At 40.6% G+C, this 14733-nt stretch overlaps 2 protein-coding genes across 10 annotated transcripts in view; both read left to right on the plus strand.

Moving 5' to 3' along the window:
- The window catches only part of LOC145450056 (short transient receptor potential channel 4-like), a 41847-nt gene extending 37224 nt beyond the window's left edge, over positions 1-4623 (plus strand). For 6 of the 9 annotated variants that reach the window (XM_080328521.1, XM_080328514.1, XM_080328517.1 and 3 more), the window contains 2 exons: positions 3016-3348; positions 4140-4623. The gene's annotated coding sequence lies outside the window, so the exon portion shown is untranslated. The remainder of the gene's footprint in view (positions 1-3015; positions 3349-4139) is intronic. The other 3 variants (XM_080328518.1, XM_080328519.1, XM_080328520.1) reach the window with 2 other exon arrangements.
- Positions 4624-5887: 1264 nt separating this feature from the next.
- LOC145450060 (ATP-dependent RNA helicase DDX24-like) lies at positions 5888-12316 on the plus strand. Its single transcript, XM_080328537.1, has 12 exons — positions 5888-6339; positions 6655-6828; positions 6892-6996; positions 7377-7533; positions 9652-9785; positions 9902-10066; positions 10272-10379; positions 10455-10629; positions 11400-11495; positions 11556-11743; positions 11822-11996; positions 12066-12316. The coding sequence occupies exons 1-12, from the start codon at positions 6241-6243 to the stop codon at positions 12197-12199; spliced, it is 1710 nt and encodes a 569-aa protein (XP_080184663.1). The 5' UTR covers positions 5888-6240; the 3' UTR covers positions 12200-12316.
- The last annotated feature ends 2417 nt before the right edge of the window (positions 12317-14733 follow it).

Raw genomic sequence — 14733 nt, forward strand, 5'->3', positions numbered from 1 at the left:
CTGTGTATTGACTCAACTTGGACTCGAGTCATTGCGCATTACTCGAATCAAGTCATACGACTCGAGACTCAGACGGCCAAGACCGACATTTCATTGTAATTTCGAAGAATAGTAAAGTAACCACGCAATTGGGATTTCGTCTATCGGTACTGGTACTTGAAATTGCGACCATAGAAACTGATAAAAGTGAGGAAAATCAATGCGAATCATTCGATATCACCAAACAGAGTTATAAGAAATGGGTTTAACATAGGGTTGCCATATGTCCGGAATTTCCCGGACATGTCCGGAATTTCACTAAAAAATCTGTGTCCGGGAGGAATTTCTAAAATATGCGTAAATGTCCGGAATTTTGAAGGCTTGAAGCAGGCTCAAAAGTTTTTCGTAAATCAACATAAACAATATTATTTTCAAGCGGATTTATGCTATTCAAAATTCTTCTTCGCACCGCGCGCGAGTTAATGCAACTGGGCATCAGCAGGGCCGTAACTGCCGCACCCCAAACCCCCCAATTGGGGGGGGGGCTGAGCTCGAAGGGGGCCAAAAATTATTTCGTGAATTAGCATAAATTATAGTGTATTAGTTGAAAACTTATGCAACTTTTTCAATTTTTTTTCGCGCCTGGTGCGATTTCGAGTTGCCAAATATCTTGATTATTGGGTACTCTTCCCCCAAGTAAAAATACGCAATATTTATAGAAATGGGCATACCGGCGTTGGCCATTAGCGCGCCACGACGCACCAAGACATACAAAGTTTTTGTGCCATGTAACATGCGACTCCAAGAAGTGTGCCTGAACGATCGGCAGCTAGATAACCTTGGCCGAAAAGGACTGCACTGATGCTGACCGAAAACTTCGTTATATATACAAAATGCATATAGGTTTGATTGTCCATAGGCGCCTAAATGACTGGCGCCGAAAGTTCCTGTTTTGGCAATCTGAACCTCACAAGAGAAATAGCCTACCATCCCGCAGAGAAAAACTATATGCCAGAGAAGAAATATCAATCTGAAATCGTGTGATCTTTTAGTTTAGTACGTTTGGGCGATTCTATATTTTTTGATATAGCAGACAGGAGGTCACGAAATAACATCATGTAACGAATTATTATTTACGGGCTCTACAGTTTCAAAGACACCTCGCTCAGCTCTACCGGTAAATCTGATTATGTGAGCAGAGTGGAAAAGAAATTGATAGCAATATATATGCAATTCCCGATCTTATTGACCGATGTTATCGTGAATGATCTAACATTTTTGCACTTCGCGCCGGCTGCATGAGCGGTACCTCTGTAATTCCGTGGCTAAATCGAACAGCTTGATGGGGGGGGGGTCAGTGTATCACCATATGGGAGGCCACGACTCATTTGGGCGGGGGGGGTTGACGAAGTGCTGTTTCGTTCCTGCCAACGGGTATGCACCCAGAGATGTTTAATTATTATTGAGGTGTGCTACCTTTTCAAACACACCTTACTCAGCTCTACCGGTGAATCAGATTACGTGAGCATAGAGAGAGGATAAAAATTTATAGCAATATATATGCAATTCCCGGTCATATTGCACGATTGAGTCATGAATTCTAGAAAAATTCTCGCGCTTCGTGCGTTTAGTCGAGAAAAGCTGACTCAGTAAACGGACACCGAATGTAGATGATAAGTGGCGGTAAACAACGTTAAGACGAAGGGGGCAATTGACAGAATTCATACATAAAATTTAACAGCCAAATGCATATAGTAAGTGCCCAACAAGTTACATCGACTGCCCTATGGTGGGCCCAAGATCAGTGCTTTTTTTGGCGGAATAGGGGGCAAAAAAAAATGTTTTTCGGACCTGATTAAAACACATAACCAGATAGCCGCACCGACCTAACAAACACAATCCTGACAGGCCAGACACGGCTCGTCAGACGATTTCATCCGGCCCGTGTAGGAATCTATTGCAGTCCCTAGCAAGTAGCAATCACCAGAGCTCACATTACAGACGGCTCAATTCATGACCTATGTTCCACTCCATTCGTGTATAGTGTATACCAGGGGTGTCAAACATACGGCCCGCAGGCCGCATCCCACCCGCCAGACGGTTTCATCCAGCCCGCGAGGCGATTCTGGAAAATGGCACATTTTCCGCACATTTCTAACAAATGGCGATATCGCAAATCGCGATATAATAATAATGAACAAAATTTCAACGTCTGCGTTTACGGTTAAATCACTTGTATTCCTCACAATGCATATACAGGACCATATTGCCAGATTATGACTTAATCAAAGAAATCAAGCAATATGCCAACATACATCGTCGGTATAACGCCGCTGTTTTAGCAGTTTATAAAATATTCAACAGGCCAATCATCGCAATTCTGCCAATTCTATTTTTTGCTAATAAAGGTGTTGATAGAATAGAACCATATGGTCCGTAGTATACCGAAATATATTTGCGTCCCAATGCCAATCTCCATAACAATGAAAAATTAGAGGCTGATTGTGGGGGTTCCAGGGTCGCAAGCGGAATAAAATTTATATTTTCGTAATCAGTGCAGAATCAGCTTTCGATTGATATCCGTTTTTCCAAATTTAATGCTCGGCAAGCCGGTCAAAAATGACCGTCAAATTGCCTGTAGCCAAATGGAAATTGTGACGTGAATCAATTTCACTGAGATTTGCTTGTGTCGACACCATGGAAAACTGAATGGGATAGAACGGTAACTGCGTGGCCTGTCAATCATTTACGGTTGAATAACAATCAGTAGAGCTAGAATCTTTAAATAGCTTGCTGTTATTCTCCGGCTTACGTAACAGCTTACAACGGGCCAAGTAAGTGCTATTATTATTATTATCGTAAGTAACTTGTCTTGTCTAAAATACTTTGAATGTAATTATTGACAGCATCTGGCATGTGCCTTGATAACGTTATGTAGTGAATGACTTGTAAACTCCTTGACACAGTAATGTCCCAACACTGCAAACTCGGCCTCTCGCACTTTCCCTTCACTCAGTTTTTACTTCACATTATCAGGTGATTGCCAAAACAAAGGTCAACTTTCCGGCCGAGCTCTCGAAATAGCCGCCGGAGCGTTACTGCAGTGCTGACTGATTATGTCTCTGTCGAATTCGGCCTTATATTTTACCTCAATTCTCAAAAAAGAGGACATTTGGGCGTCCTCCAAGGACACTTTCAAAAAAGTCAAAAAAGAGGGCAAATCCTCTTAAAAGAGGACGTATGGTAACGCTCCAATACAGAATGTTTGGTGATGACGCTGGCACGAAGACGATATCTTCTTCGAATGGACAGCATCTGTTGCAACCTGTGCTAATGCTGAACATCATTACTAGTTGAAGGCTACTTAGGGTAAGTTTGATCTTTGTAGATGTCTGAGATTATGGGATGGTATTAATCCAAGTTTTGAATCGGTCTGTGCTGATTTGTTAAGTGGCTTTCTTGTGATCTGTATACAGGGCAAACTAGTTGTTTACCTAGACTTATTAGACCGAAAAGCATGTCATCTAATTCTGTCTAATCTAACTAATTTTAAAATACTGTGTACTGTGTAGCTATAATTCTGATGCGGTTTTAAAAAAAACTGTGTACTCCTAATTCAAATTCTAGTCTAGTTTGTAAAAAGTGCATCGCTCTAATTCTGATATAATTTGGAAAAGCTGAAAATTTTCCTAGTTGTTCAAATCTGATGCAGTGGTGGTGTTAACATTTGTGTTACTCATGCCAAGAAACAGGGTTGTAACGCAGTCACAAGTCAATCTCACTTTTATAGTTTTTACTCGATTCATTTTAAATTCACCACTGAGTGAAATCCAAGTCACGGAGTGGAGTGTCGAGTGCGAGTCATAGTGTTTAGACTCGATTCCGTTCGGCTCCCAGTTAATGTCACGCGGAACCCGCTTTTTACACAACTCCGCCCAGTGATATTGAATGCTTCGCATTCATAATATATTAATTTTCCTCACTTTCGACAGTTTCTGGTAGCATTTTCAAGTACCAGTACTGATAGACGAAATAATAATAGCATGATTGATACTTATAGGCATTTCATCTTAGCAGACCCAACTTCGAGTCATATGACTTGGTCCGAGTCATGCGCAATGACTCGAGTGCAATAAGTCGAGTAATTTTTTGTTTTTCAGAAAATGACTCGAGTCACCAAAAAATGGCCACTCAAGTCCGACATTACAACCCTGCCAAGAACTATAATGGAGGTTCACCTACCGACTGAAACCATTCCACCCAGGCTGACATTATCTCATCATTTACTCTTGTTCCTACCTTGTCTGTGATCATCAGGATTTTATTTTTCAGATGTAGATGAAAATGTCCAATATCGACAAGTCATAACAGAACGCCACAGACCGTGCACTGATGGACGAGGATATTACAATGTCTGATATTGAAAAACCCGAAACTGTCACTGACACCCAACCCATTTGCTGGATATGAAGGGTCATGGCTATCTTTCATGTTAACCGTGTTTATACTTTGGTATCTGCGTCTTCATCTATCCAGCTGCGCGGTGCGCCCCGGATAGCTTTGCAGAACTGGCAAGCCTCTAGCAAGTTGTTGATTAATTGACAAGATTCCTTTTAATTCGTCAATATACAATCCTGCACAATGCACATGAATATTGAGAGTAGTTTATTTATTGAATGGATGAGAAATGAGAGGCTTACAAACATATAAATAGCAGTCAACAATATCTAAAATTTTAGTGTTCATAACTGATAACAATCATTAGATGCGCAGGGAGACAGTCAATAGGGCAGATAGAATGTGTTAATCTGAAAAAAATACAAGAGAATATTAGAAACTACGAAGTGTCGAGAGCATAATAAAAATCAATATGACGTTCAGTAAGAACTAAGTGCATGTAGAGCTATGCAGATGCGCTAACAGTATAATACACAATTGCAGGCTCGGCGCAGTCGAATAATAACTTGTAGATCGTTATCTGAGAGAGAGAGAGAGCGATATGATATTCTTTCTCGCCTGCACCATCGAGATGCTTTGGCGACGGAGTTGCGATACGGCCCCATGAGGTCATCTAGTCTGCGCCCCCGTTTTTTTTCTCCTCCATGCTATCCGTGATTGCTGAGCGCCTAGCAGGATAGCTGCGGACACCATTTTTCGAGTCTTTGGTATGACCCGACCTACCACTCGAGAAGCCGGACGCATAACCATTACACTATCTCGCTCGGTTGTCTGTATTTCTATCTATTTAACTTACGCTACTTCGATTGGATATAGATAGAAATCGCTTCAAAATACTAATATATATACATTCTTGATTGATTTTTTGAATCTAAGGAAGGAGGTTGACGAGCTACTGCGCACATAATATAGTCGCCAGCTTCACTGGCCTTTTTTAGTAACCAGCACGCCAAATTGAGAGGTGGGATCGCGACTATAAAAAGTTTGGGAACTCCTGGTCTCTAGATGCTAGCGACATAATTAAACACTATCCTGTATTGATGGATCAAAAATGATCGGAGTTGGTATAAGCTGGTCGGATAACCAATTACTATACAATTTATGATGCAATTCAAACATGTAGCATTGCAGCCTAAATACTACACATCGTATCGCACCATAGCATGTTAGAAACTACAAACGACAATGGAGTCGATGTTCAACTTGATAGCGACGTACAGTCATTATAACTACATGAAAATTGATTTAGACTAGTCACGATAACGATAATAATGACACTTACTTAGTGCGATGTATGGCTGTTACCTAAGCCGCAGCATCACAGCATACCACCAAAACATTCTGGGTTGATTGATCATTATCTACAGATTGTTATTCAACCGTAAATGATTGACAGGCCACGCAGTTACCGTTCTATCCCATTCAGTTTTCCATGGTCGACACCATATAGGACACTATGGTGGGACAACTGAGCTATAGTATAAACACTGGAGAGCGCTACTCGCTGATTTGCGTGGCCACCATATTGGTGCTAAGTTTGTCGTTGCGCGTAAAGCTGGTACGTACGTAATTAGTTTATTTGACTATTTTCATTATTCTTTGGCCAGGAGGTATGATTTCGATGGTTAACGGCTGGATATGTTATGTGTGTGTTCCGTATGTATTTATTTGCGAATATGTATCACTGATGTAGATTGCTTCACTCGTTGTACCCAAATAATCCAAGTATACAGTTGCACCAACCCTACGGTATCGGATATTTCGAGGCTGACAACTTTTTGTTGATTCGAACCACCTGAAGACATGGACATGTCTGCTTGGGACGCATTGCTGGTTCCTGAAGAAGTCATAAAAGCTTTAGCGGAAATGAACTTCAGTAATCCCACAGATATACAGAGTCGGGTAAGCCCATTGAAAGTTTTACAGCGCAGAGTGCTGTATATCGCCTGAAAAAATATGTGTTATTATATGTGTCTGTTACTATTGCTTAACATATAGCTTGAATAGCGGGCTTAACAGCAAGTATACTAGCAATATTGCTGATAACGTTTAGTATACGGACTGAGTTGTCTGAAACGGCCTGATGCCTGTTTGTGCTTGTGTTTTTTATCGATGTCCTGTCCTGATTAATGTGCGTTATTTTGAAGTTCATTCAACCTGATCTTCGTCAAGATTCAGGATAGTTTCACATGGCTGAGTCAAGTTTTTTATTGGCAGGTGATCAAGTCAGCTATCCAATCCAAGTTTGACATTGTTGCTGCTGCCGAAACGGGTAGCGGCAAAACTTTGGCGTTTGCCATTCCTCTCCTATATCATATGATGGAGGACAAGAGGAGAGGCATCGATATAGTCTTGCCTTCGCAAGAAGAGCTTGTACTGCTAGAGGACAATGTGCGATGCTTTGATTCTTATGAACAAGAATATTGCCGTTGATTTCCAACTTGATTTGCTTAGATCATAATAGACGACTTCGAGTGTCCTGTAGATGAAAACGGCAAATCACCAGAAAAGTCACTTTTGTCACTTGTGCTGGCACCAACGCGGGAGCTTGCAATACAGGTATCCCATATTGTTATTTATAGTTACTTTGTGCAAATGTATCAACTTCCATGACACTCCTCTATGTGTCAACGTATATGTGTAAACAAAATATATGAATGCTGTGCTACTGTGGCTGTGTCATACTTGAAGGACGAATTAGTCCCTATTTTGCAGCCTTGTTCATTGCTCTTTTGTGTTTATCATGTACTACAGGTGACGACTGTGTACTAAGACCTAGCCGCTCCTCGTCGTCATCCTGATCCGTACCGGATTTTTGCTGGTGTGACAAATAAATGATTGAGTGATTGATTGATCATTTCGTTATGTTGCAACATTTTGGAAAAATGACACTTTTTGAAGTATTCAAATGCAAGTTACCTTCAATTTGTATTGTATAGGTGAAGGAGCATCTCACTAAAGCTGGAAAATATTGCGGGTTTAAAATTGTTGCTATTGTCGGCGGCATGTCAATACAAAAGCAAGAGCGTCTACTCAATTCAAAACCAGATGTCATCGTTGGCACACCTGGTAGACTATGGGAATTAATTCAGAAGGGTAAGCAACCAAGTGTCAAAATCTGAACGCGTAGACTTCGTGATAATGCTTCATTATCTCTTGCATATTTTATTTCTATAGAAGCCTAAAATTACTAGGTAATTGAGAACATAGCGTGTCTACTGTCTATTTATAGCGGCAACAATTGACAAATATACTGAAATCATAAGTTTATTATGCTCTGTCATGGCCTGTATCAGGGCTTCGGAGCAGCCGTAAATTTGCATTGCTCCAGCTCCGGCTCCGGAGCTTTCTTCTATCATACATCAGCTCCGGCTCCAGCTCCGGAGCAGCATTATTACCACTGCTCCGGCTCCAGCTCCGGCTCCGGCTCTGAAAACCATCGAAGGTGTCTGTCTGTATCAGGGGTGAACAACCCGCGGCCTGCGGGCCATATGTGGCCCGCGAGAAGGCTTTGAGTAGCCCGCGAGCTAATTTCACATTATATTATCGAAATTCTGTTATATTATCGAAATTGAATTGCTCAGATTGTGAACTCGCTAGGCCAACCAAAAATGTGATTAGTCTAGCCGCGGTACTTGGGATGTTATTGATGACTGGACTAAAATATCAGTTTCGACGCATTGGCAGATCCAGGGTCCAGTCACATCTTAGTAAATCGTCGTATATTACAATAAACTAGAAAAGCACTTTACTGCGTGCCACAGCATTAAAATTCTGATACGGTGTTTTAACACTGGCACTTTACTCATTACCATTAGGCCATTACCATTACCATACAGTTTAATTCAATCTTTAAGTGTGCGATTATTATTAAACTTTACCTGTAGTAAGGGCAAAATGGGCGGATATAACGACGTGATCAATAGAAATTCGATTTGTACCAAATGACCAATGGTTTGACGTTCGATATTGGTGCACTCGTTACCAGTCCATCCGGTGTCGATCAAGTTTATCGGAATAATATTTTCCCGTTGAAATGAATCGAATAATCGAAAAAAACACTGTGCCGTGCACATTGCGCCATCCCCATAACGAATTAAACTATGCAGTATGCACATTGCACATTTACAAGTTTACGAAACAGATGATTACAAATTGGAAATCGCGTATCAAATCAGTAGTTTGTCTCCAACATAGAATACTATGGGGTTTTGGCCTACTCTTCTGCCATCCCCCATTAAGCTCGAAAATCCTTACTGGAGATGACAATGATGCGAAGTAATGAATTGCAATTAGCATGCATAATTGCGTACTCGCAATAACACTGTCCACTGTTGCGGCCCGACTAAAGAACTATCACGAAAAAACGAGTATTTGCTTATCCGATTCATAGCAATGATGAGACGGAATTTCTCGGCTCGTGCTCGCCATATCGGCATGAGCAACGAAATCACGTTTTGAACATCTCTCACATTTCGCGTAATACATAGTGATCATTATTTTCGAACCGTATACAATTGGCCAACAAGGTTGTGCTGATGATGAAATTGCGGGTATGCCGAATACCCACAATATTCGCAGGCATATGTCGCATACCGAGGTTCGGCACTCATGTATAAAAATTGAACATTGAACATACGAATGCTCTGCTTTTAAACCCCCAGGAACATGGTTAGTCGGAAAATGTAGCGCCAAAGAGGAAAAGATTCTAAATATCGCGAAGGCCTGCTGTTGAATTCGGTGAACTTAGCAGATATGGTTGTTGCATATATAATAGCATCTTATGAAATACGTCGGAGCCGGAGCTACCCCTCAAATAACTGGCTCCAGCTCCAGCTCCGGCTCCGGCTGAATTTTATATAGAGCTCCGGCTCCAGCTCCGGTAAAAATGCACGGCTCCGGCTCCGGGCTCCGGCTCCGGCTCCAAAGCCCTGGCCTGTATTTCAATCTCTAGTGATCTTTCATGATGCAGTTTGCTGTATGTTTAATTATTCAATGTATAATATAATTCATTGCTAAGTATAGCATTCCGCAAATATGTCGACTAGCTGTCGTATTGAGTGATTACAGACTTGAAATATTTGAATACAAATCCTGTATGAGTATGAACGCTGGTTTTGACCTACTGTCAGATCATTCTTTTTCATGTTTCTTCCATTACTAAGTCTGGAAATCAGTATTAGAATAAAAGAGGGCAAACTGTTCTGATTGCAGGTAATGAATACCTCTCCAGACTTCATCTTATTCGGTACTTGGTTATTGACGAAGCTGACCGGATGCTGGAGAAAGGCCACTTCGATGAACTCGTCAAAATCTTGGAAGTGATAAATTGTCGAGAGTCGAACAAGGTGAGAGTGATAGCTGGCACAATAGTCACTATTTTAATTATAAACTTGCACTCGGTACGTATATAAATTCCTACACCGATTGAAACTATGTTCTGATTCAATGTATCGGATTGCAGTCCAAAAGACAAACATTCGTGTTCTCCGCCACACTCACAACCGTCCATGACATGCCGAATAGACTAAGGACCAAAGCAAAAGTAGTCTCAAAAACGAAAAAGCTTGAGACGTTAATGAAAAAAACAGGGGTAAAAGAAAAAAGATTAGTCGTGGATTTATCAACTGTAAGTACCGTATATTGATGATGCACAAATTGGCTGAATTTTTAGTATTGTATTCACTACTGGTAGCAGTCTGGGCTAATGCGATACTTTCCGGGCCCAGTTGTTGGTGTATTGTTAAGTACTGTAATCTAGTCTGCAAATCTGCTGCCGATGATGTTTTGCACGGCTGCCAAATACAGTAATCGAACCATTCTTTTATGGAAAGGAAAATGGAACGGCTGCCAGTCTTTACGAGGCCAGGATCAATTGCAGCAACGAAGAGAAGGACCTGTACATGTACTACTTCATTCGGTCGTACCCTGGAAGAACTCTGGTGTGTAGTCTGCGATACCAGGCATCCACAGTCATCACACTTGATTTCCGAACCCATGACTTTGGTTTTTAACAGATTTTCACAAACAGCATCGACTGTATATTTCATATTACGGGAGTTCTTGGGGTACTCTCTGTGAACCCACTCCACCTTCACGCCAAGATGCAGCAGAGACAGAGGCTGAAGCATCTTGAAAGATTTCGCGATAATCCGAATTCTATTATGATCGCAAGTGATGTTGCTGCAAGAGGTATGTGTTTGCAAGCATCTTGCCGCTCGCTTCTAAAACTTGTTGAGAACACTGCTGTTGAATAAGATACGCACGCCCAGGCTCGTTTTGTATTAGTGTGATTATGTATCTTATTCTACATATGAGGTCTTACAATCGGTGTCAGCTGCTATGAAGTATTAGTTACATACTTTAAGCTTCACTCCTTCAGGTGCATTCAGTTGTTTTTCTGATTTGTTTTGCATGCGGGATGTATTTCTTAGGCTTGATCGCTCAGCGACTGAATATTAGAATTCTTCAAAAAAGACTTTTTTCCTCAAATTGTACTGGCTACTTGATAAAATTGTTAGGTTACCTAATTTAAGCCTACACACCAAACTTGGTTCAATTCCAGCCACTAGCTTCATAGCTACAGGAGAACAAAGTTTCTATTTATTATGTAAAAATAAATTACCAAAAATTTCAATATTTTCTGGTCACCCGATGAAAGTGTTTGGTTGTCTATAGAAACGATGTTCACCAAATTTGGTTGAATTCCAACCAGTGGAAGCGGAGTTGTTGCCGTCAAAAAATTTGCATTATCAATAAAATAGTATTTACGGTGACCAATTTAATTATTTATTATAGGTAAATACCATAAATACTATTTTATTCAAATCCCAATTTTTTGACGGCAATAACTCCGCTTCCACTGGTTGGAATTAAGCCAAATTTGGTGAACATCGTTTCTGTAGACAACCTAACACTTTCATGGGGTGGACAGAACATTTTGAAATGATGTCATTTTTCAGGGCTGGACATACCGAATGTGGGTCACGTGATCCATTATCAGACTCCAAGAACTTGCGAAACTTATATACATAGGAGTGGGCGTTCCGCTAGAACTGGTTCGTGAAATCAATTGGTCTTTTTATTTAAGATTCGCATATAAAAACGATATTCCACAGGAAAGGAGGGACTGAGCTTGCTCCTTGTCAGCCCGGAAGAAATGCCAATGTATAACAAACTCTGCCGGTCAATGAAATTTGAAGATGGTATTCCTGAATTTTCGTGCAGCACCTCTGTTTTGGCGGCTATGAGAAAGATCGTCAATGTAGCTAAAGAAATCGATTCCTTGGAACATATCCGCAAAAAGGTCAGCGCGTGTCTGCTTGCTGTGCAGAGATTCAAGGCTTGCTTGGTTCTTTGTTGTTTTGATGTCTATACTTTACAGGCTCGTCTTCACAATGATTGGTTCAGTAAGGCCGCTGCCGAGATGGATATGGAATTGGATGAGGGCTTGTTAGTTTATGATGAAGATTATGCTGAGACAGATGCAGATCTCAAACAGAAAAGAAACCAGCTGGACGCCCTTTTGAAAAGACCAATTTTCTCAAGACAGTTCAATGGTAGAGGCATTTTTCCCTTTCTGCCATACTAAACCGATTCGAAAATGACGTTATTGTTGAATTTTACAGCGAAATCTTACAATATGGGGAACATACTTTCTTCTGCATCAACACAGAGAAGTGCTTGTGAAGAAGTGACGAAAGTTAAAAGAAAAGCTTTGTCATCTACATTTCGGTTTAGACCAATTGTTGGCAACCCCTGAGAGATGATATTTTATGGCACACCAAACCATTTAAATCGCAAGACATATTGAGACCGAGTTTGTTGCACAATGTGGAAAGGAAGTTTTCAAAATGAAATAAAGCTCGAAGGAAGCCGATGGGAGTGCGACTATTAGGAACCGGCAGTGTGGTGCTGGGCAGTTTAACACTGTAAGGACACGTAACATTTCGGCAACATGCGACTCCGTGAAGTGCGTTGCCAAAATGATTGTTGGCTATGGAACCTTGAAATAAAATGCTATGTTGATATGTCCCAACCCCAAAATACCCGGCTCTGAATAGTCCTGTGCCCAAGATGCAGGGTGTAAATGAAACCCGGAGAGGAAATAATGGGCCACGTGACTAAATGTGGTTTGGAATCAGTTCCATCTGGCACGTATGATGTAAGCTATTCTTCATAAGGCATTGTTGCCGAATTTAGTGTCCGGCCAACATTGTGTGACATCGAACAGACTTGTATGATACAGGAGTGGGCACATTTTCCATGAACAAGCCCTGTCGTAACAATCATGACTCGTGTGTCTCTTATGGGATATGATAGTGGTTCCCAAACTTTATTGGCTTGTGGCACACTAGAAAAATTATTAAAAAAAACCACGGCTGTTGTTCTGCAGAAAAATTGGCTTGATAAATTGCTTCCGAATGGACTAACTACCCATCTGAACTTGTAGACAACAAATCGTGAGAAGTAATATCGCATTGCAAGTTGAAGTCCGGACAGCTGAGTATTTTGTTTGTTTATGAGTCATAGTCCTGTTCAATACGTGTTAATCGCCGGCTCCGATATGACTATTTCTCTAAAATATGCGAATTTTTCTTTTACTAGTCATATTTGAATCTTGACCTTCCACGTCGAAAAACGTCAAATTGATGGACATAAATTAATGATAATTTTACAGAGGTGGTCAAAATAGTCAAGAAAACTACTGAAGTAGAAGTAGCGACAAAAAAATCTACTCAAGTACGAGTAGAAGTACTTCTTCCACAAGCAACCTAAAACTACTTGAAGTAGAATTGACTAGATTTAAATCTACTCAAGTAAGTAAGTAGTTATTTGTGAAAACGATCGTAATTCTTTCCCATGGACTGTCAAAAGTTGCAAATTGAGCTATGCGAAAGGGGCCGAGATTGGTTCATATTGGTGCGTGCCAGGAGGTATCCAATTTTCGATAGCATAAGCATTCGTCCGCATCATGGTATGAAATGAAAGTATTGATATGGAAATGCTATACTAATCCTCTGTTTACTTGAACATCACGTTTTGGAAAATATCATGGTATGTCGCACTCCCCCATATTGTAAGGCCCGGATTTCAGTCAAGCAATACGGAGAAGTTGAATAGGACACGGCGTAAACACTTTGCGCGATTAGAAAAGGTTAATAAAAAAATATGGTGGATTGTAAAAATGCCATATTGTGTAGCTTTATTTCCGGAAATTAAAGGCAATACTACACTTGCTTTTATACTTCAAGATGTATGTTATCCATGCAAAAGAACTGATATTAATTAGTACTCAATCTATATCAGAGGTCTCAAACTCAAATGTGCTCGCGGGCCATTTTTCCAGTTTCGACGACTCCGCGGGCCGCAGCATTTATAGGGGTATTCTATGTCTTTCCAAGTAGGCCTTATTTGGCTGGAGTGAATTGTCCTATTGAAAGTGAGCCGATCCAGCAGACTGACAGTAAACATCGTCAAAATTTGATTTACTCTTGTATCAATTTAGGCCTGGCACGAAAAGAATCATCGCATTTATAACTATTTGAATATAATTGTTCTTGTATTGGATATATATTAATTATAAGATATAGACACCATATGGGCGGAAAAATGTATGATGCCATCATAAAAGCTATCGGGTTATAATTTCTCAGCTACTATGAATATTTTGAATTTAACAGATTGATTATAGAGACTGATTTGATATCAAAACATTTTTAGGTTGAGCACTGTAATTCCAGTCCAGGATTCGGGTATGCTTCTGATAAGTAGGCTATTAATCTCGTCGCCAAATATCTTCAAATAGGAGCAGAAAAAAATATAAATATAATATAAATATATTAATGAATGTGTCCTAGTGATTGAAATGTCGGAACGCTGACTGGCCCATTGTTGTTACATCGTTGGAGCGTACCACTACGGTACTCGGTACCTTTAAGTGGCTTTAATAACATGGTGTAGCGACCAAAAATGTTACTAACAGATTGCCAATGGTTGTCATAACTACTTGCTTAGTTAGCGACTTTCTGATCTAGTACTATTCCCCTGATACGCGTTTAGTTTGTTGCGTTCATGGTCCTAACAAATTCACGGTATTCCGAGTCACTCCGAGTCCACTCGAGTCATTTTCATTTTGCAATCGAGTTGCCCGAGTCTGAGTAATTTTAAGTAAGGTCGCGTCAAAGTCCAACTCACAAATAACAGACACGAATCGCCTAAGGGTCAGGTTTTGTCATAATGATGTGGAAATGTGGCCAAATAGTGAATCGTCCACTGCATGGTAGCGTTTGCAAT

This window comes from Botryllus schlosseri, chromosome 11 (genome assembly GCF_051294905.1).
Source record: "Botryllus schlosseri isolate E-star chromosome 11, Bs_hap1, whole genome shotgun sequence".
Taxonomy (NCBI): Eukaryota; Metazoa; Chordata; class Ascidiacea; order Stolidobranchia; family Styelidae; genus Botryllus; species Botryllus schlosseri.

What these genes read in the sequence shown, in the direction of transcription:
- LOC145450060 (XM_080328537.1), top strand. Translation starts at nt 6,241, where the DNA reads ATGGACATGTCTGCTTGGGACGCATTGCTGGTTCCTGAAGAAGTCATA. An exon ending in TGGAACATATCCGCAAAAAG is followed by an intron (nt 11,744 to 11,821) that starts GTCAGCGCGTGT and finishes TATACTTTACAG; the next exon opens with GCTCGTCTTCACAATGATTG. An exon ending in TTTCTCAAGACAGTTCAATG is followed by an intron (nt 11,997 to 12,065) that starts GTAGAGGCATTT and finishes TGAATTTTACAG; the next exon opens with CGAAATCTTACAATATGGGG.